Source organism: Osmerus eperlanus, chromosome 20 (assembly GCF_963692335.1).
Source record: "Osmerus eperlanus chromosome 20, fOsmEpe2.1, whole genome shotgun sequence".
NCBI classification, from domain to species: Eukaryota; Metazoa; Chordata; class Actinopteri; order Osmeriformes; family Osmeridae; genus Osmerus; species Osmerus eperlanus.
The window spans coordinates 4,203,031-4,228,582 of NC_085037.1; the positions used below are offsets into that span (position 1 = coordinate 4,203,031).

Sequence of the window (25,552 nt, forward strand, 5' to 3'; positions counted from 1 at the left end):
GCTGTCGTATATTTGTAGTTGTGTGACGCTGTTCGGCCATTTTGGGTAGGTTGTTCAACGACAAGTCGAGCCATTATTACCCTGCGCTGAACACTCCCGAGGAACCGAACAAAACATTTGACAAAACATCGTTAAATATGGGTCCGCCGGGAGACAAACCACGCCGTGTGTCGACTGAAAGAACGGAGGATTTCAGTTGGTTTGTCAATTTATCTTGACATGGCATGCAGGGTTGGTGGTTGTGACGACTGAAGAAAAGAAGCACGAACGAGCCGCAGATCATACCTCGAAACTTCAGCTCGTGAAACAGATTTTGACAATTTGTTATTCAGTTGTTGGCAATATATCTGATTTTCTCGACGAGATTGTCAGAAAAAATGACAAAGAATGAAAATATCTTCTAAAATGCTGACGTCGAGCAACAACAGTTAGCCAGTCATCCGTGCAAGTCTGTCGACATCGCATACCAAGCCATATTGAACAAGGCAGAAAATGTAAACGAAAGATGACTGTTCGCTAGTTAGCCAGACCTGCATAGGCCTCAGTCACGCCAAGTAGTTTGAAGATACAATGTAGCTAGCCAGCTGGGTCACTAACTAGTTAGTGTTGAAAGTGTATGTCTAGACTAGCTAGCTAGCTCAACTTGGCTAGTCAGCTAAATACGCCGTCATCATGAGTATCGACAATGGCAGCCTAGGCCAAGGGCCAATTGAATGGCAGTAAAAACCCGAAATGTCAAGCTACTGTGTAGACTTCAATGTTGTTATCCGGTGCCAACGTCTCCTGGCATCTACATTTACCTGCCATGGTTGTCTGTACCCCCAACCATTCAGTAACACGTTCATAACGCGTTCTCTTCAGAGAAATAAACACAAACAGCCAGCCATGGACGACACTTTGAGAGGAACCCAATAGAGGATTTGTCAGCTTGCTAGTTTGTGTATTCTATTTCACTAGCAAGGAAAAGTTTTAGTGTCGATATGGGTTTTGATAGTAGTTATCATTTTTGTTGCTGTCAGTAAAAAAGGAAAGGTGCAACTAAATGTAATTTGTTGTTTTCAGTTCAAACTTCTCTGTAGCCCGGTGGCCAGTGACTTGTTAACTTAAAGTTCATTTGGCCTTCATGCGTTAACAACATGATCTTTTAAGGAACTTGAAGAGAAATGTAGTCAGTAACAGATCAAACACCCCCTCCTGCGCATATTCCCTTTCAAAAAAATAGAAATGACTTAGATTGATTTTTCATTTGTTTATTTTTTCAGTTGGTAGTTAGTGGGTATTTTGATGAGCTTGCATTAAATTGGATATAGGCTATTGTTTCCACAAAGTAGCTAGCTATATCGCTCTAAATTCAATAGACAAAACAGAAAATTATAGTCAAATATTCTGGAAAAAGACCACTACCATCAAAATCTAACCATGGGGGACCCAATCTCCCGAAGAAATCATACTAGGAATCGACTCCGTGCTCAGCTTCGGAAGAAAAGGGAATCTTTGGCAGACCAGTTTGACTTCAAGATCTACATAGCCTTCGTGTTCAAAGAGAAGGTTAGTCCTAGAAGGATAAAGTACCGTCTACTACTAGTCTATGAAATGCACAGGGCCATTGAATGACCATTGACTGCATTTCCAAAGTCTTTCCTTGACTCATTCCCAGTCAGGATCTGAGAAGGTCAGAGTAAAGGAACCAAAGACCTTCTCTAAAACATTTAAATTAAAAGGCGAGAGAAACAAATCAAGACTTTTTAGTTAAACAATGTTTTTTATGTTCCTAGAATGTTGTGCTTTTTTATTTTTTACATTTCATTAACAATCATTTACCCTCTGCTTTGCCAGAAAAAGAAGTCTGCACTTTTCGAGGTAGCCGAAGTGGTTCCGGTGATGACCAACAACTATGAAGAGAACATCCTCAGAGGTGTGCAGGAGTCCAGCTACTCCCTGGAGAGCTCCATAGAGCTCCTGCAAAAAGATGTTGTGCAGTTGCACGCTCCGCGATACCAGTCGATGCGTAGGGTAAGTCAGCCATGAGCGTTCAAGCCACGTAAAAGACATGCTTCCAGTTTCAGCCATATCCAAATCCTTTCCACCATCCGTCTGTCTGCATCCATCTTTGATGGTGAAGTCAGCTCTTGGTTGTACGGTCAATACGTACTTACACCTTGCTTGTATTTTGTCCCAGGATGTCATTGGTTGCACTCAGGAGATGGACTTCATCCTTTGGCCGCGCAATGATATAGAGAAGATTGTCTGCCTCCTCTTCTCCAGATGGAAGGGGGCGGATGACGAGCCCTACAGGCCTGTTCAGGTAGGATGCCTACGCTCGGCTGCTTTCACCTGCTTATCCTCTGTGTCATCTGGCACAGAGCCTGGTGCCTCTCAAATCGCTCGGCTTGGTCTAGCCAGCCAGGCCTATGTGCACCAATAAACAATCAGTTTATAGAAAGGTACGGAAGGGCCTCGGCGCCGCAGTGAAGAATGCGACCGAAGGAATTGCCCAGTCATAGTCTCTGGACCCTGTTGTCCTGACCCCACAGGCCAAGTTTGAATTTCATCACGGAGACTACGAGAAGCAGCTGTTGCACGCCGCGGGACGCAAGGACAAGGCTGGGATGGTGATGAACAACCCGGCGCAGTCTGTGTTCCTCTTCATGGATCGACAGCACTTACAGGTCAGTCCCTCCATACAGAAGTATGAGGCCAGTATCCGTGTGCAAAGGGTCACCTAGGCTGTCTGGACATTGCGTTTGACGAGCTTAGGATTCTGATTGCAAGGGCAATGCAGCCTTGACTTGAGTCAGTTGGTCAGTCAGGGCTTGACGTTAACTACCCTGCTGTTCTCTAGTGGCTTGTTAGGTAAGAGCTTTTAAAAGGCATTCTGACATTCAAACATGTTCAATCTAAAGTCAAGATTTACTTTCTAGTCCTTTTTTAAAGAGGTTATTAAAATTTTAATGACCTTAACTGTGTGGCGTTTGACAGTAACGGTTTGGCCTAGCCATTGGAAAACTTAGGAACGTGTATCAGAGCTGATTTTATTGGCTTGCCAGAAATGTTTCCAGTAGCGGCTGTAGAGTGCACCATCATACAAATGAGCTTGTGCAAAAACAGTAATCAGTGAAAAGACCACTTTCGACAATTCTGGCTCTTTAGAAAAAGTTTGTGCCAAGGAAATATCTTGGCCTTACTGCTACCGTTTCCACGTCAATATTAATGACTTACTTTCTGTGTTTTCTCTCCGTCTTTCCTCTCGCCTTCACCACCCAGACTCCAAAAACCAAGGCCACAGTTTTCAAGTTGTGCAGCCTCTGCCTGTACTTGCCCCAGGACCAGCTGACCTGCTGGGGGGTGGGAAACATAGAGGACCACCTGCGTCCATACATGCCAGACTAGGGGGCTCCTTCACCCAGCCACACAGGGAAGACTCCCTTGCTAACCTCCCCCCACCCCCAAGCTACTGAAGCAAGTTGATCTCATCTCCATTCTTCCATTTAATAGAATTGAACTTGTGCTTGGATCTCTCTTTTGGTTGTTTTACCACTAGTTTCCATCCTCCCGATGCTGATTTTTCCATCCCGTTTGTTTGGTGTACCCAACCCAAACCACCTCCTTGTACCAATTCCTTCTGGGATTAGTTTCTCCTTTTTTCCTCCCTCCTCCCCCCTCCCCCTCATCCATTCATCTGTTTTTGGTTTATCTGAACCTGCACGAACATTGATTTGAGTGGTTGGTTGTTCTCTTGGAGCTGTGCTGTAAACAAAACCAGTCACCGAAGGAACTCTTTATGTTGCATCAAAACAGGAACAAACAACACAGGTCGTCACTCTGCTCCTATGGTGGACACTCTCTTGTCCATGTTGTCATACAGGATTGTCAAAGCATCACTGTAATGTTTAAAGGAGGGGAAATGGGTTGGAAATTTACAGTTTGTGCAATCTGAAAAGTCTTGAGGACAGATGAGCATAGGCGTCAAAACTCCTGTGTAGCAGAGATAAACAAGATGAAAAATATTTGTCAAGAATCATTTGGTGTAGGTATCGCTTCCTTTCGCTTTAACCGCCTTTGTTTTTGCTGGACATTTTAGAATGTTTATTTTGGGTGTCATTGCTTTCCTATGAGACAAACCATGCAGAGCTTTGGTAAGATTTATGAATGACTTGATGGGACAGTTTCGTCTAAGGTGTGATGCAGACCTAGATGTTGGTTTAGATTCTGAAGGTTGTTACCACAAGTCATTCATGTAGTAAACATTCAAGCTACTGAAATCAGATGGGTTAAATTGTTTTTAGTTTTTTTTTCTGGGTGTGGGTTTATGGGGAAATTGATTACAGAGGAACTAATACCTAAAGCTAATGTACCTAACAATGGAACAAAGGTTGTTGAGATAATTAATGGGTTTTTGGATTGTTATATTCCATAATTAGAAAGCCAGAAAACATTCTAAAATAAGAACTAATTGTTGCAGTGCAAATGTCAATGGGTGTGTGCAAACCTGCTTTGCAGGGTGTATGAGTCACAGGTCAGCACATTTAATTTTGCTTTTTTGATTAAACATGTTCGATTGAAGGGTTAAGGTGGGTCATGTCTTGGGTTTATTCCTCATTGTGTTCTCAATCTCTTACATCAACACTGCTGAACATGTACCAATACAGTGCAAAACATTTAAAGCAACTCTGTGTTGTCCATTTATTGTGTATACGAGTATTTACAGTTTTCCGGCACATAAGATTTGTCTCACTGTACATGCTTTATTACAGAACTATATGATATGGTGATTTACTGGCATAATGAGGAGGTAAACTAGGCACTGCCAAGGTGTTTTGTGTGTCTGCCTTGTGCAATAAGTTTCCCTGTGGACTTGTTTGTGAGGTCCACAGTAGCAAATGCCAAGGTCCTGCCCTGCTTCAGCACTTGGGCGGTGATTAGCACATCCTCGCCAACCCTGGCAGCATTCATGTACCTGTCAAAATGTTGTTGCTTTTTGTTATTCTCAACACTGCTTTGCAATGCATGGTAACATACAGCAGGAAATATGGGTCGAATATAATAGAACCCCCATGCACTGTATGTGTAGACAAAATACTTTCGTAGTTAACATGTTCAACTTACGTTATGTTCATGTCAATGCTAACTCCCGGCGCTCCACGTTCTGTGTACATGATTGCGGTGGTGGAGATGACGTCGACCAGCGTGGCTGTCAGCCCCCCGTGAAGAGTCCCTCCTCGGTTTGTATGCTCCTCTTCTACCTTCATCTCGCAAACCACCTTGCCCGGAGTAGCTGACACAATGTCCACCTATGCGTGAAAAACAATGCTAGTTGAAGTGTGCATGACATTCGGAAAAGCTTTTGATTCATGTGAAATGGTGTACTGCCCTGTCAGATGTAAACCAGCAAAAAAGTACCACAGCTCTTTACTGACTGAGCTAGCAAGCTGCAGTCAGTGTGCAGTATCAACATCTATCCACACATTATGTCGCTAAATAGTGAAGGGAACGTACCTTACTTAACACTCTATCAAACCCAGGACTATCAACCATAGCCCTCATAATTTGTTTTAACGAGTTCAAAGATAGGGAAACCATTGTTAGTGCCGAAAGTGTTCAATGTCAAGTTCAGTAAATTGATTTCCTTTTGGCAAACGCTGTGCTGTTGTGTGTTCGTTCCGCGTACGTTCAATATGGTTCCACTCCACTTGACCTTATTTCGTCACACCGTAGGGCTGTTTATTTGTCTTTATTTCTTTCTAAAAATGAAATTTTTATTCACCCAACGACATAAAGTGTAACACCAAGTAAATAATAATGTAAATACTTTTTTATAGAGTCTTCCAACCTTCGTTCCACCTGTTGTTTTAACGGACTGTTTTGGCAGGTACACTTCAAGCGAAAACCATTCTTTACCAATGATACTTTGCTGTGTCTAAGTGAACTACGAATTTAGTGATAAAGATGAGCTCTGTAACCGAGTCAGTCAAACCGTCGGTGGAAACTTCGGTGGAAGAAACCAGAACAGGTCTATGTGAGGAGTTTGCTTCAATCACAGGCTCAGATAGCGCTGTGGCTCAGTGTTATCTTGCTGAAAATGAATGGGAAATGGAGGTATATCTACTGTAGCTACCTCGTCAGATCTCTAGCAAGCTTGTTGACATTGTTGTCGTTGTCATCAAATAGCCTACAGTATTTTTCAGTAAAGACGAATAATAAAGCAATACCCTAAAGCTTGCCAAACTGCTTCTTGCATTGCCTTTCAGAGAGCATTGAACTCGTTTTTTGAGGCTGACATGGAGGCTGTTTTTGAAGTGGCGGATTCCCCAGAATTGGACAGCAGCCCCAAAGTAAAGAGACAGAAGGTTGACAACACCAAAGCAGACTGGTAAGCATTGGATTCAATAATTTATTGTATAACATTCATATTACATGAGGGCAGTATTGCAGCTTGTAATGCTATGACAAGCAAACTTATGCGTTTTAAAACGCATGCACCCAGCATCTCCTTGTAACATAGGCCTACCATGACAACCTTGCCTCTTAAATCGTGCAGCATTGACTTGACCGAAGAGGAACCTGCCTCTTCCAGCAGTAAGTCAACAGCAGCTAAAGTTGAACCCAAATCCCCCAGGGACCCGGGGCTAGACGGCAAACTGTCCCTGATCACCTGGAACGTAGATGGACTCGACACGGATAACTTGGGCGATCGAGCCAGAGGCTTGTGCTCATACCTGGCCCTGTAAGTGACACCGTTGGTTGCACATTACTGGTCATGTCCAGCTCGGATCCACTAAATGTATCTGCTAGAACAAAATACATTAGTGTTTGGCATAACATCTATGTTGACTGGGTGCTCATGTCTGAGTAGATTGAGTTTTAGAGTTTTAGAATCCCACCTTTGACAGTGATAAAAACGTTGATTTGACTTCGGACTATTCCAGCATGACTTTCTCTTTCTTCTTCTTTTCCACAGATATACACCTGACGTGGTGTTGCTACAGGAGCTTATTCCACCATATGTTCAGTACTTGAAGAAACGGGCTGTCAGCTACACAATTATTGAAGGTAAGACAAGGAAAACGTAAGGACAACAATTATCTTTATTTAGAAGACCCCCTTGTATGCCTGTAACAAAGCAAAACATATAGACCGTAATAACCCCATCTATTTGTATACTGAATTCTAGGAGGTGAAGAAGGCTACTTCACTGGTCTGATGCTAAAGAAGTCAACAGTCAAGCTCCTGAAGAGTGAGATTGTCGGTTACCCAAGCAGCCAGATGATGAGAAATCTCCTTATCGCTCAGGTTGGTCACTGCCAGAGTGAGGACTATATGGAATAGTCAAACAGAAATAGATTATTCTTAGTGTGTGTTTATGTGACAGATTGTTGGTTTTGTGTGACTTTGAACCTGAGGGTGACTGATTCGAGAAGTCAAGCTTGTATATCTATTTGAACAATTAACTGTTTCTACTAGAGCCCGACCGATATATCGGCGGGCCGATATTATCGTCCGATATTGGGCATTTTCCAAACTATCGGTATCGGCATTTATAATGGCGGATAAATGAATATTAATGTTGTTTTTTTAATTATTATTTTAAAGGACTTTAAGTTTCATATCTTAAGTTTGTATTTTTATACATTTTATTTATCAGAAACTGCATTAACATATTATTTTAGTGAGGAAATAATAACAGGAGTCAGATGGCTGAGCAGTTAGGGAATCGGCCTATTAACCCTCGTGCTGCCTTCGGGTCACATGACCCAAAGGTTCATAATGAACCATCGTTGTGTTTACCCAATTTTACCCAATACAAAAACAAATAAAAATAATTTTCTTTTAACATTTGCAATGTGGGGGGTCTGAGACAGCCCAACGGTTAAAAGAAAATGCTTCACTTTGTTTTTGTTTGCGGTAAAGATGTCGCAATACGACGGTGGGTCACAATGACTGATGGGTCAGAATGACCCGAAGATAACACAAGGGTTAATGATATCGGAATATCAGATTTTTAAATCACCAAATATTTGTATTGGTATCGGCCTTAAAAATCTTTTATCTGTCGGGCTCTACTGCTAACTCTGACTAGGAAAGTGTCACTTGCCTGAAACCTACGGTGGTTACTCATACTAGTCCCTTCAGTGTACAGTAAGAATCATTTGATGCTGGGATATACAGAACAGATAATACAGGGGGTGCATTTCATGGCAGGCTTGTTGTATTCCTTCTTGCCATGAAATGCACCCCCTTCTAACTCTGACTAGGAAAGGGTCACATGCCTGAAAATTACTGTGGTTACTCATACTAGTCCCCTCAGTGTACAGTAAGAATCATTTGATGCTGGGATATCCAGAACAGACAATAGAGGGGGTGCATTTCATGGCAGGCTTAATGCACCCCCTGCTAACTCTGACTAGGAAAGTGTCACTTGCCTGAAACCTACTGTGGTTACTCATACTAGTCCCCTCAGTGTACAGTAAAAATCATTTGATGCTGGGATATACAGAACAGACAATAGAGGGGGTGCATTTCATGGCAGGCTTGTTGTATTCATTCTTCCCATGAAATGCACCCCCTGCTAACTCTGACTAGGAAAGTGTCACTTTCCTGAAACTTACTGTGGTTACTCATACTAGTCCCCTCAGTGTACAGTAAGAAGCATTTGATGCTGGCATTTACAGAACAGACAATAGAGGGGGTGCATTTCATGGCAGGCTTGTTGTATTAATTCTTGCCATGAAATGCACCCCCTACTAACTCTGACTAGGAAAGTGTCACTTGCCTGAAACCTACTGTGGTTACTCATACTAGTCCCCTCAGTGTACAGTAAAAATCATTTGATGCTGGGATATACAGAACAGACAATAGAGGGGGTGCATTTCATGGCAGGCTTGTTGTATTCATTCTTCCCATGAAATGCACCCCCTGCTAACTCTGACTAGGAAAGTGTCACTTGCCTGAAACCTACTGTGGTTACTCATACTAGTCCCCTCAGTGTACAGTAAAAATCATTTGATGCTGGGATATACAGAACAGACAATAGAGGGGGTGCATTTCATGGCAGGCTTGTTGTATTCCTTCTTGCCATGAAATGCACCCCCTGCTAACTCTGACTAGAAAAGGGTCACATGCCTGACTATTACTGTGGTTGCTCATATTAGTCCGCTCAGTGTACATTAAGAATCATTTGATGCTGGAATATACAGAACAGACAATAGAGGGGGTGCATTTCATGGCAGGCTTGTTGTATTCCTTCTTGCCATGAAATGCACCCCCCCTGCTCACTCTGACTAGGAACGGGTCACATGCCTGAACATTACTATATACAGGGGAGAACAAATAATACAGGGGGTGCATTTCATGGCAGGCTTGTTGTATTCCTTCTTGCCATGAAATGCACCCCCTGCTAACTAGAGCCCGACCGATATTGGGCATTTTCCAAACTATCGGTATCGGCATTTATAATGGACGATAAATGAATATTAATGTTTTATTTAAAGAAACTAAGAAAGAAATATGAAACTTTAAGTTTCATATCTTAAGTTTGTATTTTTGTATTTGTAAGTTTGTAAGTTTGTATTTTATTTATCAGAAACTGCATTAACATATTATTTTAGTGAGGAAATAATAACAGGAGTCAGGTGGCTGAGCAGTTAGGGAATCGGGCTATTAATCAGAAGGTTGCTGGTTCGATTTCTGGCCATGTCAAATGACGTTGGGAAGGCACTTAACCCTACTTGCCTCGGGGAATGTCCCTGTACTTAGTCGCTCTGGATAAGAACTTCTGCTAAAAGTGACTAATATACAAATAACTACTTTTAGGGAAATCAGTTTGTTTTGTTACGCATTTCTGGATTTTTAAAATATTTATATTGGCCGATATCGGATTTTTAAATCACCAAGTATTTGTATCGGTATCGGCCTTAAAAATCCTTTATCGGTCGGGCTCTAGTTTCTACTAGGGAGACTTTGATAGTACTGTAACAAAGGGATGTATTCTTTAAAGAAATAGACAGTGAGATTGAGGTAGAGAAACTACAGTCTCACACGGTGAAAGATACTGGCAGGCACATGGCTGTGTGTGCGTGCATGTGCTCCCAATGGAGTCACTTGAGAACTTGATGCGAAACTGAGTGTTTTTTTGTTGTGTGTGGTGGGGAGTAGAGAGAGCAAAGAGCTGTTCTCTCCTAGTTTACACACTAGTTGAAACAATTCCGTACATGGATGAGTCCCCTTCTCATGAAACTATGTCACGATCCCTTGCCTGGGACAGGTTCGGTTTATGGGGCAGGAGCTTTGCTTGATGACGTCACACTTTGAGAGCTGTAAAGGCCAATCAGAGGAGCGTATGAAACAGCTGAAGGTGGTGCTGATGAGGATGAAAGAAGCCCCTGGTCACGTCACCGCCCTGTTCGGAGGGGACACTAACCTAAGAGACACAGAGGTACGTAAACACTCCTTTCAGACTTAAAGGGACTAAACCATCTTAATATCTTGAAATTGTTCTAGTTGGGCTTGATTTAGCTTACCTGGTGCAGTAGCTAACGAAGGTTAACCTGCACAGGATTGAGCTAGCTGCAACAGTATTAATATACTGTATTTGGCCAATGAACAGGATTCCGAACAGGTGTTTCCGTAGAATCAAATTATAACAAACATAGAACTGACATGACAACCATGATTGTCCACAGAGCCAGTCAAAGTAGCTACCTATTGTGGGTACATTTTTAGCTCTCTCCAAGGCCTTGCCCATGGGCCTCCCCCCGCCTGGGGCAGAACAACTTCCCCTTAGGCGTGTTATGCAGCCCCACACAGGAGAAGAGGAACCACTCTATTGGGCACTCATCAATACCACAGCAGTGTGGTATTGATGATGATTGATGTGTGGTACCACCCCCCCCCCCCCCCCCCCCCCGACAACACTTGTTCACACAGGCCGTATGCCGGCTCACTTCCTGCTCGGCCATTTCTGTCCCAGGTGGCGAAAGTGGGCGGCCTGCCCGCAGGCGTGTGTGACGTGTGGGAGCGCCTGGGCAAGCAGGAGCACTGCCGCTACACCTGGGACACCAAAGCCAACAGCAACAAGAGCGTGCCCTACGTCAGTCGCTGCCGCTTCGACCGCGTCTACCTGCGTCCGGCCAAGGAGGGCTCCCGCACCCCCCTGCTGGCTCCGGACCACATGGACCTTCTGGGCCAGGAGAAGCTGGACTGCGGCCGCTACACCAGTGACCACTGGGGCATCTACTGTAGTTTCACTGTCGGCCCGTCCTGAGAACCAGGGTTCCCCCCCTCCCCCCTGTGTTGTGACAGGGTTTGAAGACGATAGCTTTGTTTTAATATCCAAAGGCATGTGCCTTCCAAGGTGGTATTTGTGATATCCTATGGCACAGTACTTTTGTTCTGTTATTTCCCATGAAAGTGCCTTTTAGAAGTAACCTTCAGGCAGACCCAGGAGGTGATTGTAAAGTATAATGACATCCATTTAAGACAATTGCTTCCTTGATCCCTCATTTAAGGCTAAACATTTCATAAACTGGCAAAAGGCTTAAGTGTAAGTATGTGCTCTGCTGTGGACAGATTGCGGAAACTTTAAATATTTGGTATATCACCGGTAAAGGCGTAGATAATTTCAATATGTTTAATGAATGAATGTAGCATCGAATGTGAAGTTTTTATATTGAGAGAATTTCAATAAATATGAATCCAATTTATTTAGTCATTTTTCGAATGATGTAAGCTACTGACTTAATTTGTTATAGTAAGGCAGATGGAACAGCAGGGTGTGTTGGCCCATTTTTGTTTCCAACAAATAGATCTACGCACATTTCAGATTCAAATCCACAGATTCTACACCTTCAAATCCACATAACCTGGAGCATAATTGGCATAATCGTAGCCTACTTACCCCTTTAGGTGTGGGTTAAAATGAACATAGTTGAGCCACCTTGGGGCATATGGGCTGGTCTGTTCTCAATTAAAGACAGTACAACAACCAGCATGTTGAAGCCATGTAGTGCAATTCCTTTACAACATCAGACCACTAGAGTGCAGTACAGGTAAATAAACAGGATGGGTGCTAGTATTTGTATGGAAAGGTGATAGTGTCACATTGATCTTTAAATAGTATTTGACAAAGCCACTGTAAGTTATAGTACTACAGGACATGCACTACAATCAGCAGACGCCAGCGTTTTGTTTCTTTGCAAGGTCAACTTCGCAAAACCACAGCAATTGTAAGCTTTACGGCAAGTGAAGTAGCGGTTGTCCTCAAACATAAAAGATTAGTAAATGCTGAATACAAATACAATGTTATATTTATAGCTCATAGCTTCATTCAGATTCATAGCTTTTTTTAAGTCTTAAAATGTTTTATACTGTACTTGACTTTGTAGCCCTTATGGATATTTGATGCTTGATGTTCATACAACATTTTTTCAGGACTTTGAAGTTCATATATTCTATGAAAAGATTTCTTTCAGACATGAATATGATTAAATCACAGAATATGATGTATAGGAATCAATTTTTCTCTCGTCCAAATTAGACACAGTATGTTGTAGGTTAAACTTTGCCCGGTGTTTCTATATTCAGAAGTTATATTGTATTTGCTTTAGAAGCTCGAGGATTTAGCAGGCCTATGGGATTAGGTGTGACTGGAAATAGTAGTTAATGCACGACAATGTCAGCACCAAGTCAATTTCTCTAACACACGCACGAGCATCACATGAACACACACCCCAAAACACAAAAAGGATAATATTAATATTATATTATAAATTCCATGAAGTGACCCCCCAGTAAGCTGACATTTCGGGTCCTATCCCCGGCCAGCTTGTCAAGAAACCTCTCCCCGTGTTGTCCTTTTGGTGTCCCCCTCAGTGCTCTGAGACATTTGGGAGGGCCACTGAGTGCAAGACAGTCGGCTTTAACGCCCATTCCTCAGAGACAAGCTGACCTCCAGGGGAGGACATGGTTGTGACTGCCCCAGAGCAGACATCATAACAAGCCCCTGTCCCCTTTCAGACATGCACCTCTTTTCCAGAATGATGATTAACAGAGGAAGTCACTTTGATGCCAAGATTGAAGAAGGTCGTAAGCATTTCTTTAAACCCAAGCAGCAGGAGGTTAGAGATGGACAATCTTAGTAAAATAAGGTTTAGCGAAGCTTAGGTTTGGACATAACATGTATTGGAATTTCCTTCGAAAAAGAAGTTGGAGATTTGTATGTGTATGATGTATGTGTTGCACAAACAATTATGTTTAGAATAAAAGAAAAATGGCTTCAGTAAGGACAAAATAACCTTGCCAGAACCCTTAGAGAATTATGCAATAACACATTCAAAATAAAAGGTTTCAGGTGTATGGTATACCTTTCTCCTTTGCATTGCCATCCAGCCACTACTGAGGCAGAGGGGAGGGATGGCTCGCCAGGTCTCTGGAAGATACAGATGGAGTCAACAGCTGTCTGAGGCAGGAGGACAGTCACGTGACTGTATCCAGCACACTTGAGTAAAAGCCTTCTGTCAGGACCTATCAACCTTTTACAGCCACAGTACTGAATACGTTCAGGCTGCCACAGATGTGTTTTGAAGAGTACCTTACTTTCCCTCATGTTTGTCTTTGCCAGCTGTTTCAGAGAGATGCCCTCGATCCCTGGCTCAAGAAAGCAAAACATGTATTTTCGTGTCATGCTCAGTCATTGCCACCAGTGCAACATAACCGTTTTTCTTAATGGCATCATGCAAGTCAGTGTCCTTGTCGATGTGAGCCCTTTCATTCCAAATAGTGCAGTGTGGGTAATGTTGTTGGCACAAAAGGGGCAGTAGTAGAGGGCCAGCCTGCCAATTGGAACTCTGCACCCAAACCATGTGAAGGAATGAGACAGATATTACCTAGGATTAGCATCAAGGCTCACCTTTACCCCGGCTGCTGTCCTTATGATTGGGAGGGGACTGGATATTTACCCTGTTTGTCTGCAGTTGTTCAAGTCCAAGGCCGATGGCTGCAGGGCCAAGCAGCACTTGTGTGTATTTATTAGTTTGTCTGGCGTGAAGAGACACACAGCCATTCTCAGGCCCCCAATTGAAGCTATTCTGTCTGCCACAAAAATGTTCGGAAACATACCCCCTGGTGTGACACCATAACAAGCCACCAAGCCTACCCTTCCCCCAATGCTGAATTACCCCCTTAGATAGCTGTCAAAGACAAGGCAAGGGCATGCCTAAGTGTTGCCTGTGTTGCTCTGCTGCTCCATCCCACCACAACCGCATCCATCAGCACCCCAGTCAGAAATCGCTCCGACAAGCAGCGCCGGAAGCCCGCGTTAGAAGAAGAGCTGCAGTGTGAGAACGACTAGAGGACTGTCCTCGTGCGCACCGTCGCTACGAGCCAGCGGTAATCCAGCACAGCGTCTCCCAAGGAAAGAGCCATACTGTAGGCCTATATTGAGTCGCAACAATATATTGAGTCATCTCAAGCCCCTGTTATATGGACGTAATTAATTTGACAATTGTATGTAGGCTGAGGTGTGTTCCTGATAACCAGCGTGACATTGCTGACCTGAGTGAGCTGTTATGAGGCTTTATATCTGTTTAAGGGATCGCAGCTGGTCAAAATGTTCCCTACAGATAACCGTAAAATCACCTGTTTCTATGGTTGACACTCCGTAAACAATGTTTGAGAGACAAGATGACTCGTTACATAATATCACTTGACCTCTGTAAATCACTGACCAGTGAATCAGCACAAGGTAAGGTTGCAAAAGATTACATCGAACTTTGAAGCCAGTTGCAACAGATAAATGAAACATATTTTTGAATTAAACAAAAAACACATATATTTAAGAAACAGTGACAGCTTTTTATTTCCTCGTTTCATAAATAACACTGGACAAGCATAGTACAGCGATAAATATCAATTAATACACTGTAAAATTCTCTGTATTACAAAATACAGTATATGTAATGCACTTGATACAGGTGGGGGAAGTGTTTCATAGTACCAGTCGGCTCTTGATCTGACATTTAACTTGTACTTTTATCAAAGGAGCAGTTAAGAGATCTCAGATTCAAGGGCTTTGCAGGGTGTCTGTGAAAGACTTCCCATAGAAATCTGTAGTTGCATAACTATGTCTATGTTAGAGTCAACCTATGAAGGACCAAAGCTAATATTAAAAAAAAGATCTCTAAAGAAACACCATGATGGCAAATCATGGTCTAAAATCCATTTTTTTCTCTTTTTTTTGCATTAGACTTGGCAGAGTAGTTCGTTATTGCCCCTCAACAAAGTGAAAATGTCACGTTTTATTTGAATAGGCCTCAATATGTTAAATAGCCTAATAATGTCAAAATATTCTTAAACCAAACAGTCTGCTATAGTCGATTGGTGACAAAAAGCAAGAGTTTGTTTTGGAGAATGGTTGCTTGACAGTTTGCTGATGGTTAGTGAACAATCTAATCTACTACCAAGTCATAGGCAGCATTTAAGTGTCCATACATGTCAGATAGGCAGCACGAGGTGACAGGCAGGTTGTTGTTGCACAAGCCTGGGAATGTCAGGACACATCTTCTACAAGAACAAGTGCCGGGGTGAAAATGAACTTGATTCAAATTGAAGTTGTAGTCATCTGGGAGCTGAAAAATTGGGAATTATCAACTCAAATATTATTTCTATTAATTTAAAAAGTGGAGGAAATCAGGTGGGGAGTCAGGTGGCTGAGCGGTTAGGGAAGCGGGCTAGTAATCAGAAGGTTGCCAGTTCGATTCCCGGCCGTGCAAAAATGACGTTGTGTCCTTGGGCAAGGCACTTCACCCTACTTGCCTCGGGGGAATGTCCCTGTACTTACTGTAAGTCGCTCTGGATAAGAGCGTCTGCTAAATGACTAAATGTAAAATGTAAATCACTCTTTGAATTGTATCGAATTGATCACTGACTTTGGTTCATAGAACAATAAAAATCAAATGAAAAAAGATTGCTCGCTTTTACGTTATTGCAAAATTCTGACAGAAAGGGGTCCTTTTAACCACAGAAGAAATGTGAGGACATTCCAGAAAAGATATGAAGCATACAAAGTAATTTCACCGGTTTTGAGTGAACTAACAGCAAGGGAATGTGTTTGACGTACATGTTGACTGTCTGTGCTGTTGTCTTAATAACAGAGTAGGGAAATAACAGGATGGGGAAAAGATTGTGGCCATCAATAAGAATAAAAATCAGGATTTGGAGATAGAGAAAAAACAGGAGCCCTTTTCAATATTCCCTCAATCAAACCTTTCAGTTTGAGGAGCAGCAACACGATAGAATACAAAATATATTTTATACACACCATGATCTCATTCATTCGTGTCCATATCCTGTTTGATTGTCAGACACCATTTCCAAGAAAGCCTTCACCTAAATGAACCAATCCTTACCCAGTTTTACATTTCAATATAAAAAATATTGTTTGTCAACTGTGCAAATAAATCTATGGATAATCTATAGTTGTGTCCGAAAGGATTTCCAAATGAAACCTGACGTGGAAATAATAGTCATATGTAGATAATTACATAGTAATAACTAAGTAGTAAGTCACGTGTACCCTTAACTCAAAAGGGGTTAATAAGCATTATGGCACGTAGAAAATTAACAGTTTTGTCACATCACCAGGCTTTAGTATTCATAATGTGAGGAGAACATTTTATATATCTCCGTTGTGTGCATGGAGGAAAAAATATTTGTGTTTGGTTACAGCATTGAAATTGACAATCATGCCGTTCATTGTATAGTTGCATTGCACAGCAGAATGAATGAAAACAAACAATCAATGAATGAAAACAAACAAAAAGTTCCAACTTTCAAAATTAGAATCTAATTAGCCTAAAACTAAACAGCTGAAATAAAATTAGCTTCCCTCCAATTAAATAACTTTTCTAAAGGCCAGAAATGGCTGCCATTTTCACTTCTGTAGGAATCCTATTGCCAAAGAGGAGAAGAGACTGGTTATGCTAACCCTAGAGTGAATCATACTGCACTCAGTTTTCCCGGCAGAACATTCAAAAATGTCCCACTGAGAAACTTGCACTCCTGTCCATCTGTTCCTAGATCAGCGCAGCATTATTGCTGAAACAATCCTGGACAGACGTGGCTGAGGGGATCTTAGCCAGCAGAAGTCGCTTGGTTAGAACGCTTACAAAGACATTTCTCCCTCTCCTTTTTTTCCTGTCTATCCTAGTAATAAGACACTTTAAAACATAAAAGAGAATTCAACTAAACTGCAAAATAGAAACCCCAATTTTATAATACCTTTTTTTCCATTTTACAAATCAGAAATGGACTTTAAATTACTTAGAAAATGTATCGAAAATAATAGCAAATGAGGAAAAACAAGAAATCGCTGGAATATGCACAGCACATAAGTAGGCATTAGTAAAAATGACATCTCCTTGGTACATTTGTAAAAATATCTAGGTTACACATTCATATTATTAGCAGGCAGCAGTTATGCCTATTTTTGTAATTACATACTCAACTGAGGCCTATTTAACTTATGACCATCTGCATAACGACCCTTGTAACAGAGCCGGATGAGTCCAGTTTCAAGGAGAGGGGGAAAAAACAACAACCAAAAAAAACAAATGTATGTCCTTTGACACCATTAAGTCATCGCTCATAGGATACCAGTTTGTTGATGAACCATGGTCCCGCTCTTTAAAAGAGAGTATCCACAGAACTCAGCCTGGATATTGGCTGTGATGGAGGGGGAGGGGAAGGTGCCATGGTGGGCAAATGGTGAAGAAAACACACCATCTACCTGGTTTACAAACAACTTCTCCAGTCCTCTGTCGTAAACCGGCCAGATCCACACAACCACCCATCTTGGTAGGATCACACACCCTAATGGAACGTAGTACGACCTCGCTACCCGTCGATGACATGAGAGGGGGAGGGGTGTGTGTGTGTAACACTTTAGTTTCGCCCCCCACAATGCCTGTTCAGCAATCAGACCACGTTGACCCCGCCCCCTGCCGAGGCCCTCTTGCTGCAGTAGGTGAAGCCGCTGTGATTGGTGGAGCTGCCGTTCACGTGGGACGTCTTCAGCTCCATCTGGCAGGCGGCGATGGCGGCATTGAGCTCCACCTGTGCGCGGTGGACCACGTAGAACATCAACCCGATGCTGATGATGATCTGGAGGAGAGAGATGAGTGAATCTGGTTACATGTCCTCACAGTTAAAGCTTAGCTTCTTTTCTAACTATTCAAATCACTAATCAAAGTGATTGACATGTATTGGCTGCTATCAAGATGTGAAGTTTAATTTGGCAAATATGACAAAAACTGCTTCTCAACAACATTGCTTACACCATCTTTAACAAGCATAGATTCTATCACTCAATCAAAAGAGAGCAGAATAAAAAAAAAAAATATATATATATATATATATATTTAGCTACTGCTTATTAAAGTATGGGGGCAGGAGAAAGTATTGGACAGTACTGTACATGGTGAGACACTGTTCAGGAAGGAGGGTGTGGCCACTGACAGAAAGTCCATTGTTTCCTATAAGCAAATGATTTGAACAGGACTCGAGTCCGTTTTGCGTTGAAATGACAATTTTCCGTCAAGTTGATTACGTAGATCAAACACATTGTTTGGGGAGTAACCTAGGTGAACAAACTACAGCACTGTTTCACTATGTTTACAGAGCTAGCCAGCTAACAGCCAGCTGGTCCAGTTCTGTCACATTTGGATCACTGAACACTTCCAAATTACACAGACTTGAACAGCTGTAAATATCTGTAGGTGTGCCAGATTCCTGGCTTTGCCAGCTCCTATGAAGACCGGACCGCAACCGTGGTGCCCTTGAACGAGGCATCTAGCTCAACCTTTCCAGTGCTCCAGGGAGAGCCTCTCTACAGATGAAATCTGTGCTGTTTAAAGCCTGTCATTTGTGTGTGCGCGCTCTATGTCTTAGAGTGGATGAGAGATGGGGGAGACGTCCGAATTTGGTGAAGTATATTTGACAGCGTCATTCTTCAGATTGCCCTGCATACGACTGAAGTTTTGGGTTCACTCGGTTTACGCGGGACAACAACAGTGCTGTTGATTTCTAGAACGTTCCAAATTCGGTTGGAACGTTCTAGAAATCATATGGCGTGCATTAATTAATGGGCAGAGCAAGAAAGCTGTTCAATTTTGAATCCACCTCCATTTAAGGCAACAAAGAAACCCTCGAACACAAAGCCATTCTGGAGAGCTGAACCCACAAAAACACTAGGCTGCCTGTTTGTGACAAACTAAGCATTTAGGCTACCATTCAATTGTAAACACACTAGAAACCTGAAGCCAGTTAAATGTATATTGGGCCCTAAATAGACAGTACATTGGCAGATTATTAAAATGAATAGCTCAAAAGATTGCTGCCTGTCATTACCTAAGACACAAAGTGATGAAACACACAGATACCCATCTAAAGCTAACTTCTAAGGATCAGATTACGTGCCCAGTGCAGTATTTTTTGCTATTTTAGCGTTTGGGAAGAGAGCTGAAATTCCTTTCGCAAAGCTGAAAATACTGAAAGAGTACTTTTTCCTCATGTTGACACCAACTCAGATGTGCACGATGAGCTTAATGAATCCCAGCAACGGAAGAAAACCTGACAGGACACCAAAGAAATCCCAACCGTAGCTTAACTCTTTCTCTAGTTTCTCACCCTTTCAAAACGAACAACAAAAAAGGTGGCTTATTTTTCTCTCTTCTCAAATCAAATCTACAGATAATGTCTTTTTTTAAACCCAGAATCCCGCTCACCTGCAGGCTGAAGACGAAGTATCCGCTGATGCTCTGCTCTGCGATGACGTCCTCCATGGTGCGCAGGGTGGTGCCCAGGTAGGAGTTGAGCAGCTGGGTGGGCAGCAGGCCCACGGAAGAGACCACCAGGTAGTTTGGCAAGGACACGTCTGTGATCTGGTGCACAGAAAGCACATCGTGTGTAAACACGCACGTCTGTGGCGTTTGGCTGTCCACCTGAGAACTAGCACGCCTGGGAGAGTAACGCAGGATTTAAGGCTAGATGTTTTTAAGGTATGTCTGCTGTGTTGGGAAAGATGTAGTGAAGAGAAACAGGGTATGTAAGGGAGAGATACGGGAGGACATGCAGGAATTGGCATGGGCTGGATTTCAACCTGGGCCCCTGTGGTAAGGCCTTAGCCTACATGGTACGCACACTTGACTGATCCACCAGGGTGCCCACAGACGTGGGTTTTACTGTAAAATGTGAATATACAATTATATGTCAATGTGTGTAGTAGTTGTTTGACACACCAACAATGATTACTTGATTCTATTTGGTTACTTACTAAACAGAGGTTTGAGTAAATGACAATTATGAGCCACTTCACTATCCATTCTCTGGATGGACCTGGTTCTTTCTCTATACTTGACAAAATCCTAAATATAAACTTGGTATTGGGCCTCAAGCACCCTTGAACATCCTGGAAGTGTGTGTGTGTTGACATGACCTTGGCACTGAATATATTATCGCTGTAGCTAGCCTAGCAGGTGAACGGCTAGGCGACAAGAGGGCACATGCCCGTTGAAGTAACCAAACCTACACTAACTGGGAAACATTCATTTCAGATACGATAACCATGAAGAATTCACTAACTAGCCACATTTTTTATGTATTGCTCTCTCCTCCATCTCTTTTTCCTTCCACCTCATCTCTCTTCCCCCCCCCCCTCCCTCCTCTCTCTCTTCTGGCTCTAAAAGCTTGCATGCTCAGTAGTCTTTTTCAGAGAGGCATTCACAGCTGTCCCGGCTCTGACCGAGGCTGGAGCTGGGTGAGGGGAGAGGCTGGGTGAGGCGAGGGTCTAGGTGGTATAGTTCTCCTATTTAGAAAATAACTCTGAATCCATGGGTTATACAAACCAGCAGATCAAAATAAGGCACCCAATCAATGTTTAATATACCGTTAGAGTTAGGGCATAGGCAAATGTATCTTGTGGGGTAGCAAAATTGACTGAGGAAATACCCACAATATTCCCAACAGAAGAGACACGTATAGCCTAGGCCTACTCGCTTTGCAGAAACTGAGGCGGGAAATTGTTGGGGAACGGGAAATACGTGTATAAGCACAGGTAGCCTGACTGACTGAGGGAGTTTGTTCCATGGTGACATGATAGGCTAAGCAAACCATTCCTCCCCCAGTCAGTAGGACTATAATTCAGCTGATGAATTCACCTTCCTTTATCGCCTCATTATCTACGGAAGATGGATGAGGCTTGGTAGGAGGATGCAGACGTGTAATCATGTAATGCGATACACAGCATGGGACCTGAATATGCGCTTCACTCTCATCCTGGGCCCAGTTTTTATTTTTTGCTAGCCATGCAGTCTATGGCGTTTTAGATTACCGTAGCAGTATTATCCGCTTCAGCAAAAAAGTGCACAGGGGGGCACATTGGAAATGTAGCCTCGTCTACAGAAAGCTCTCACCAAGGGTAGAGGCGCCACTGGGAGAATTCCATCGTAACCTCGCACCTGAGTGCATCCTAATACAATCCCCACCTATGATTGGGTTTCAGCCAAACAGAAGACAGACACGCTTCTGGGTAGGGAGCATTGTGATGGCTAATCGAGGAAGAATCTGGGAGTGGCCAAGGTTTCTGGCTCCTTTGGGCTTGGAGACGAAACTGAAGCGTTGCAGGGTTTCTCCTCATGAACGTGTTTCGGGAAGGCAGTATCCTCGAGCGGCCTGGCCTCTGACTCATCTTCTCTAGTCTAAAATAGAGTTAAACTGCGGGTAGGCTGGCTACAGCAACGCTGGTTGTAGTTAGGCAAGCTACTCGAGGAACCTTGCAGATATGGTTTTGGCTAGCGGCTCTGACATATTTAAATCATTCAACAGACGTTTTGAGTTTTATGTGACGGGAGGAGGGGGTACTAATCTGCCACCTTAGGTATGCCTTGCTAACAAGTTACTCACCACATAAACCCCTATCCATCAGGCCTAGTAACCTTAACCCGTCAAATTGCCTGACAGGACTGACCAGTCGTCGGTAGCGTACAGTACTCTTGCTTCCCGCTAGGGAAGCTCCAACCCGCCCTTGAATTTGACTGGCGTAAAGAGCAGGTCTAAAGAGTTGCTGGTGTGTGAAATTCTACCGTTGAACAGGGAGCTTTGCTATGTGCCTCATGCTCAGGGCTCAACGTAGGACCCATGGCTGAAGTAGGGCTTGTCAAACTCAAAAAGGAGAACGTGCTAATCAGTCACCCAGGATCAAGAGGATCTGCCAAGTATAGTTTTAACCCTTGTGCTGCCTTCGGGTCACATGTCCCAAAGGTTCATAACGAACCATTGTTGTGTTTACCCAATACAAAAACAAATAAAAATAATTTTATTTTAACCTTTGCAATGTGGGGGGTCTGAGACAGCCCGACGGTTAAAAGAAAATGCTTCACTTTGTTTTTGTATGCGGTAAAGTTGTCGCAATACGATGGTGGGTCACAATGACTGATGGGTCAGAATGACCCGAAGATAACACAAGGGTTAAGAGAGAAACTTGGCTGAAATTAAACCATAACAAAATACTGCTTTCTTTTCTTGTGCAAGTGACGTATTCTGTTTTATAATGTGGACCATTGGGCTTTTCTATACATAAAAATATAAATAATGCTATTTCTTGTATTATTGTTATTGATGATAATTTATTTTAAAATGAATAATATAAACACAGATTATTAGGTGGTGAGCATAGTAAGCATGTTTGTGGAGATTGAATTCCTTAAGTGGAATAGGTACTATGTCCCAACCTTGGTGTTGATAGATATGACATCACTGGTTCAAAATGTACAGCATTAACCCACTTAGCTATTGCAAATATTTTTGCTGGGCCTCGCAATCATTACGATGTCACATACTATTCAAACCTGTTCACCGTGCTTGTCATGTGCTACAGATGAATTGAGAGAATGTCCTAACACTTCAGGTGGTACATGTGTACAAAACATAGCTGGAAGGCTTTGCAGCACTCGTCACTATCTAAGAGATGGCTTATGGAATTTCTATTATAGGCTACTTGTGAATGAAGGGAATTGTGCCAATCCAACTTTTTTCCATACATTGTCCAATTCAGAAGATACATTAATAATGCACCAGGTCGGGAAAGTGCAACTAATTTGAGTAATGTGAAAAAGGTACCCTACATGTTACATCATAGCCTATATGGCCCCTGTGGAGAAACGTTAAGACTAAATGCTGGTCTCATACAGGGGATACAAGACCACGAATGTTTGATTATTTTCATTAGTACTTTTAACCCTTGTGTTATCTTCGGGTCATTCTGACCCATCAGTCATTGTGACCCACCGTCGTATTGCGACAGATTTACCGCATACAAAGACAAAGTGAAGCATTTTCTTTTAACCGTTGGGCTGTCTCAGACCCCCCACATTGCAAAGGTTAAAAGAAAATTATTTTAATTTGTTTTTGTATTGGGTAAAATTGGGTAAACACAACGATGGTTCGTTATGAACCTTTGGGTCATGTGACCCGAAGGCAGCACGAGGGTTAATTTATGGAAATAGCCTACTCACCGAAAAAACTGCATTTTGGAGGCCGAATGGTATCGGCGTGAGTCTTGCTAAGGCCACAACTTTGAGTCCACTTCCACCCTCCACAACTCGTATGACGGCGCTGAGTTGCTCACTGTTCCCGACCTTGTTCAGCACCCAGTCAGTCAATAGTCGCTTGCACACAAGGTGCGCCACGAAGGTCCCAATCAAAACTCCCACCATAACTAGTCCCATACCAAGTACGAAGCCATAGAGGTAGCCCGCTGCCACGTTGAGAACAATATACCCCCATCCGCAAGGGAACGAAACGATAATCAAGCCAACTATGAACAGCAAGGCTCCGACAAAACTGTCCAAACTTTCGACCCATAGGAGAAGATCCTTGAGGTATTGGCGCACGAGAGCCACGGAAGAGAAGCACACAGCAGTCAAAATGCATGCCAGCAGGGCGCTCTTGAAACAGCAGGTAGTAATACAACACGGGTGTCTGAAGTCACCGGTAAATGAAACCCCTGTGTCGCTGATTTCTGTGACCGGGTCAGGTTTTCCGATGGCGCCTCTCTCATCGAAGGCGTTGCATATCAATATGTCTATTTTGTCGCACTCATCTGTGTTTGTCCTCTGCAACCAACGGTTGAGTTGAATCTGCCCTTTACCCGCGGCATGTTTCAGGATCTTAACAAAGTGCTGCAGGGTCGTGGACCCCGACGTCCACATGATGGCCCAGGATAATCGATCCAAGGCGACAGCGCCGCTCAGATAAATGTTGCGTGAGTGTCCCTGGACGCGAAGGATGAGACTTCTGATTCAAACCCGCCCGTTTTCCAAAGAGACTTAAACTTACAATAAGAGCAATGGGCCTACTAGTCAAATGTTTATTAACAGGTTAGGCTATTGATGGCTGTTTATTGACACCCATAGCCCCCAGAAAACAGAGGACGCCTGTTGCAGTCGACTACGTATCAGAAATAAGCCCCACTCTTCTCTTGTGTAGTTAGCAAGCCCAATAGTTTGTCCGACATCTAGTTAATATAAATGTATCTAAGTTACAATAATTGTAAAGCATGTCAATCAAATCATTTGTAACGGGGCTGTATTTTAGACACATGCCCTCTCGCAGTTGTCAACACAAAATTTGGAAAACGGACAAATCAATCATTCAACAAACTATAAATCGAGTTGAAATGCAGGAACCCATTTGAAGACAGCGATTGCACACGTCGGTTATCCGTGCACGACTTGAACTTTTGATACTCCCCAGTCCTATTTTGCATAAATCATTGCCAGCAGTTCTTCAGCTAGCTAGCCAGTCTTCCGTTTGCTGCTGAAAGTAGCTTTCCATTTTAACGTTCGAGACACTGAAATTGACCTTCTTGTACGCTTCCCCGGGCAAAGTGACAGCAAGAGTGACAAAGTCGTTGACAGAGCCAGCTTGTTTTGAAGCCGATTGTGTCTATATTCGCGCACCCGTAGTAGTAACTGCTGTTGACGCTAATGCTATTCATACCGACCACTGTTTGTCTCCCAGAATTCCAAGTACCCATGTGACCTTAACTGTTCCTGACCAATCACTAGGGCCGATGTGCATCGCGAGAAAGGCAAGTTTTATTCCAGAGGTTTGTTTTTTGCATTCACATCTAAACCTCTGTACTGTAATGCATTTTGATCCAACAGCACACACAAGTGTTCTGTATGTCATTGATGTAATGGAAATTACTATCCAACTATGCATTCATGAATCCATTTGTTTAAAAGGTTATTTCATTAGGCCTATGTTACATGATCTCCTATCAATGTTTGTATATATGTTGTCATTTTCTGTAAGTTACTTTCTGATAGCATCAGCAATAATGCAATAAAGTAACTGTAGGTAGGGGTTGTGTTTTCATGTTTTATAAAACCGTGATCTTGGTGTTCCACAGTTCTTGGAAAAATGCAACATCACAGTACACAGGATGAACATGATCTTGTGAAGTGATAACGGATCAAGTTTTTGTTGAGTACATGTGACA

The 25,552-nt window shown here is 42.8% G+C and overlaps 4 protein-coding genes across 5 annotated transcripts; 2 read left to right on the forward strand and 2 right to left on the reverse strand.

Moving 5' to 3' along the window:
* The first annotated feature begins 21 nt into the window (after positions 1-21).
* On the forward strand, positions 22-4,570 carry c20h6orf62 (chromosome 20 C6orf62 homolog). The gene is made up of 5 exons (XM_062446164.1): positions 22-1,548; positions 1,837-2,013; positions 2,180-2,305; positions 2,535-2,669; positions 3,265-4,570. Exons 1-5 carry the CDS (start codon positions 1,420-1,422, stop codon positions 3,388-3,390), a joined length of 693 nt encoding a protein of 230 aa, XP_062302148.1. The 5' UTR covers positions 22-1,419; the 3' UTR covers positions 3,391-4,570.
* Positions 4,571-4,654: 84 nt separating this feature from the next.
* Positions 4,655-5,653, reverse strand: acot13 (acyl-CoA thioesterase 13). The gene is made up of 3 exons (XM_062446168.1): positions 5,497-5,653; positions 5,107-5,291; positions 4,655-4,957 (listed from the first exon to the last, which is right to left on the reverse strand). Exons 1-3 carry the CDS (start codon positions 5,578-5,580, stop codon positions 4,798-4,800), a joined length of 429 nt encoding a protein of 142 aa, XP_062302152.1. The 5' UTR covers positions 5,581-5,653; the 3' UTR covers positions 4,655-4,797.
* Positions 5,223-11,693, forward strand: tdp2b (tyrosyl-DNA phosphodiesterase 2b). 2 transcript variants are annotated; one of them, XM_062446162.1, is made up of 8 exons: positions 5,223-5,613; positions 5,923-6,096; positions 6,249-6,370; positions 6,539-6,724; positions 6,959-7,050; positions 7,172-7,290; positions 10,262-10,432; positions 10,967-11,693. In XM_062446162.1, exons 2-8 carry the CDS (start codon positions 5,947-5,949, stop codon positions 11,258-11,260), a joined length of 1,134 nt encoding a protein of 377 aa, XP_062302146.1. In that variant the 5' UTR covers positions 5,223-5,613; positions 5,923-5,946; the 3' UTR covers positions 11,261-11,693. The 2 variants fall into 2 exon arrangements, with proteins under 2 accessions (XP_062302146.1, XP_062302145.1); XM_062446161.1 differs by having other exon boundaries at positions 5,224-5,613; positions 5,870-6,096.
* A 3,490-nt stretch (positions 11,694-15,183) lies between these two features.
* Positions 15,184-25,068, reverse strand: tmem64 (transmembrane protein 64). Its single transcript, XM_062487087.1, has 3 exons — positions 23,562-25,068; positions 19,776-19,931; positions 15,184-18,153 (listed from the first exon to the last, which is right to left on the reverse strand). The coding sequence occupies exons 1-3, from the start codon at positions 24,255-24,257 to the stop codon at positions 17,968-17,970; spliced, it is 1,038 nt and encodes a 345-aa protein (XP_062343071.1). The 5' UTR covers positions 24,258-25,068; the 3' UTR covers positions 15,184-17,967.
* Between the last annotated feature and the right edge of the window lie 484 nt (positions 25,069-25,552).

Bases quoted from the DNA above. Each gene is read 5' to 3' on its own strand.
- c20h6orf62 (XM_062446164.1), top strand. From the start codon at position 1,420: ATGGGGGACCCAATCTCCCGAAGAAATCATACTAGGAATCGACTCCGT. The intron at 1,549-1,836 runs GTTAGTCCTAGA...CTGCTTTGCCAG, and splicing joins CCTTCGTGTTCAAAGAGAAG to AAAAAGAAGTCTGCACTTTT. The intron at 2,306-2,534 runs GTAGGATGCCTA...CTGACCCCACAG, and splicing joins AGCCCTACAGGCCTGTTCAG to GCCAAGTTTGAATTTCATCA.
- acot13 (XM_062446168.1), bottom strand. From the start codon at position 5,580: ATGGTTTCCCTATCTTTGAACTCGTTAAAACAAATTATGAGGGCTATG. The intron at 5,292-5,496 runs GTACGTTCCCTT...TTTCACGCATAG, and splicing joins TTGATAGAGTGTTAAGTAAG to GTGGACATTGTGTCAGCTAC. The intron at 4,958-5,106 runs GTAAGTTGAACA...ACATTTTGACAG, and splicing joins AGCATTGACATGAACATAAC to GTACATGAATGCTGCCAGGG.
- tdp2b (XM_062446162.1), top strand. From the start codon at position 5,947: ATGAGCTCTGTAACCGAGTCAGTCAAACCGTCGGTGGAAACTTCGGTG. The intron at 6,097-6,248 runs GTATATCTACTG...ATTGCCTTTCAG, and splicing joins AAAATGAATGGGAAATGGAG to AGAGCATTGAACTCGTTTTT. The intron at 10,433-10,966 runs GTACGTAAACAC...TTTCTGTCCCAG, and splicing joins CTAACCTAAGAGACACAGAG to GTGGCGAAAGTGGGCGGCCT.
- tmem64 (XM_062487087.1), bottom strand. From the start codon at position 24,257: ATGTGGACGTCGGGGTCCACGACCCTGCAGCACTTTGTTAAGATCCTG. The intron at 19,932-23,561 runs GTGAGTAGGCTA...TCTGTGCACCAG, and splicing joins TCCAAAATGCAGTTTTTTCG to ATCACAGACGTGTCCTTGCC. The intron at 18,154-19,775 runs GTGAGCGGGATT...TCTCTCCTCCAG, and splicing joins ACTTCGTCTTCAGCCTGCAG to ATCATCATCAGCATCGGGTT.